This window comes from Rhinopithecus bieti, unplaced genomic scaffold (genome assembly GCF_001698545.2).
Source record: "Rhinopithecus bieti isolate Rb0 unplaced genomic scaffold, ASM169854v2 scaffold_70930, whole genome shotgun sequence".
Taxonomy (NCBI): domain Eukaryota; kingdom Metazoa; phylum Chordata; class Mammalia; order Primates; family Cercopithecidae; genus Rhinopithecus; species Rhinopithecus bieti.
The window spans coordinates 7367-9188 of NW_016826208.1; the positions used below are offsets into that span (position 1 = coordinate 7367).

The following is a 1822-nucleotide window of genomic DNA, read 5'->3' on the forward strand; positions in this document are numbered from 1 at the left end:
TCCTCAGTGTGAGCCCTGCGGGCCCCGTCACCATCCCCTCTGCCCTGCCTGGGACACAAGGCTCTGCACTGCGTCCATTTCAAGGGGTGGCCCCAGGACAGGGGCAGCTCAGGCTCCTGCTGTTCTTGGGCAAAATGAGACTGTTCCCCAAATTCCATCCTTCTCTTTCCAACTTGGCTGAAACCCACCAGGAGACGCAGTTCACGTGCAGGCTCTTCCACTGCCGAACCTTGGGCAAGTCAGTAACGAGTCTCAGTTTCCTCACCTGCAAAATGGGTACAACATTCCTGTGTGANACCCCGCCCCATGATAGGGTTGAGTCCCGTCCTCTTGTTCTGGGACCACTCATTCTAGGGTGGGGCCCCGCCCCTCATTCTAGGGTTGAACCCCTCCCCTCCTTTGGTGAAGCCTTACCCACTTGATCTGGGGTGGAATCCCGCCCCCTGCCTAGGGTGGAATCCCGCCCCCTGCCTAGGGTGGAGTCCCGTCCTCTTGTTCTAGGGCGGAACCTGAACCCCTTGTTCTAGGTTGGAGCCCTGCCCCCTCCTTCAAGGGTGGATTCCCAGCCCCTTGTCTAGGGTGGGACGCCCCCGATTGCCCTAGGGCGAAAGCCCCCCCTGCCCTAGGGCGAAAGCCCCCGCTGCCCTAGGCTGGGGTCCCGCCCCCTCGCCCCACCCCGCTCCGCGTGACCCAGGTGCACGCGTGGACCCCGAGTCCGGAGGTGAAGAGGGTCTGACCCTGCGATCTCCCGCAGCTGCTACTCCACCGACACGCACTGGTTCTCTGGCCCGCGCTGCGAGGTGGCGATCCACTGGAGGGCGCTGGTCGGGGGCCTGACGGCGGGCGCCGCGCTGCTGCTGCTGCTGCTACTGGCGCTGGGCGTCTGGGCTGTGCGCTCTGGACGGTGGAGCTGCCAGCGCCTAGACCGGTGAGCGCGCGAAAGACGGGCCCGGGGTGCGAGGGCGGCCAAGGGGCCCCAGGCGGGCCGGCTGTGTCTGACCGCGCGGCGGCCCCACCTAGGTCCTGGGCCCAGGACAGGAAATGGTTCGAGACCTGGGATGAGGAAATCGTGGGCACTTTTTCAAACTGGGGTTTCGAGGACGACGGAACAGGTGAGTCCTGCCTCCTGGAGAAGCAGGCAGGGGCTTTCCTGGGCACCACTGCGAGGACAGACGCCCTTCCTGCCTTCCTCGCATTTACTCTGTCCCCTTCTCCCTTCCCTCCCGTCCCTCTCCCCTCCTCTTTCTCCCCTCTTCTCTCTCTCTCTCTAGACAAGGATGAAAATTTCCATGTGGCCTTGGAGAAGGTGGACACCACTATGAAGGTGAGGGGCTAAAGAGGGGGACCCCAAGGAACTCTCCCAGCCTGCATTTCAGATTCCCTCCCCAACCCCCACCAGGGCAAGGAGGGGGCTGGGCTCTGATCAGCAGTGACCTCCCTGTCAGTCCAAACCAGTGGCCCCGCGTTCCCTTCCCTCACTGTGACTTTGTGACAGGTGCACATCAAGAGACCTGAGATGACCTCGTCCTCAGTGTGAGCCCTGCGGGGCCCCATCACCATCCCGTCTGCCCTGCCCGGGACACAAGGCTCTGCACTGCGTCCATTTCAAGGGGTGGCCCCAGGACGTGAGCAGCCCAGGCTCCTGCTGTTCTTGGGCAAAATGAGACTGTTCCCCCAAATCCCATCCTTCTCTTTCCAACTTGGCTGAAACCCATCAGGAGACGCACGCAGTTGAGGTGCAGGCTCTTCCACTGTGAAACCTTGGGCAAGTCAGTAACGAGTCTCAGTTTACTCACCTGCAAAGCAGGTACAGCATTCCTGT

General features: G+C 62.3%; 1 protein-coding gene across 1 annotated transcript; it reads left to right on the forward strand.

The window, feature by feature from the left end:
* Positions 1 to 306: 306 nt before the first annotated feature.
* On the forward strand, positions 307 to 1816 carry LOC108522896 (mucin-3B-like). Its single transcript, XM_017863356.1, has 5 exons — positions 307 to 314; positions 728 to 928; positions 1021 to 1112; positions 1272 to 1324; positions 1496 to 1816. Exons 1-5 carry the CDS (start codon positions 307 to 309, stop codon positions 1535 to 1537), a joined length of 396 nt encoding a protein of 131 aa, XP_017718845.1. The 3' UTR covers positions 1538 to 1816.
* Positions 1817 to 1822: the final 6 nt, after the last annotated feature.

Excerpts from the sequence above, each read along its gene's own strand:
- LOC108522896 (XM_017863356.1), top strand. Across the intron at positions 1,113-1,271 it reads TTTCGAGGACGACGGAACAG|ACAAGGATGAAAATTTCCAT; the intron begins GTGAGTCCTGCC and ends CTCTCTCTCTAG. Across the intron at positions 1,325-1,495 it reads AGGTGGACACCACTATGAAG|GTGCACATCAAGAGACCTGA; the intron begins GTGAGGGGCTAA and ends ACTTTGTGACAG.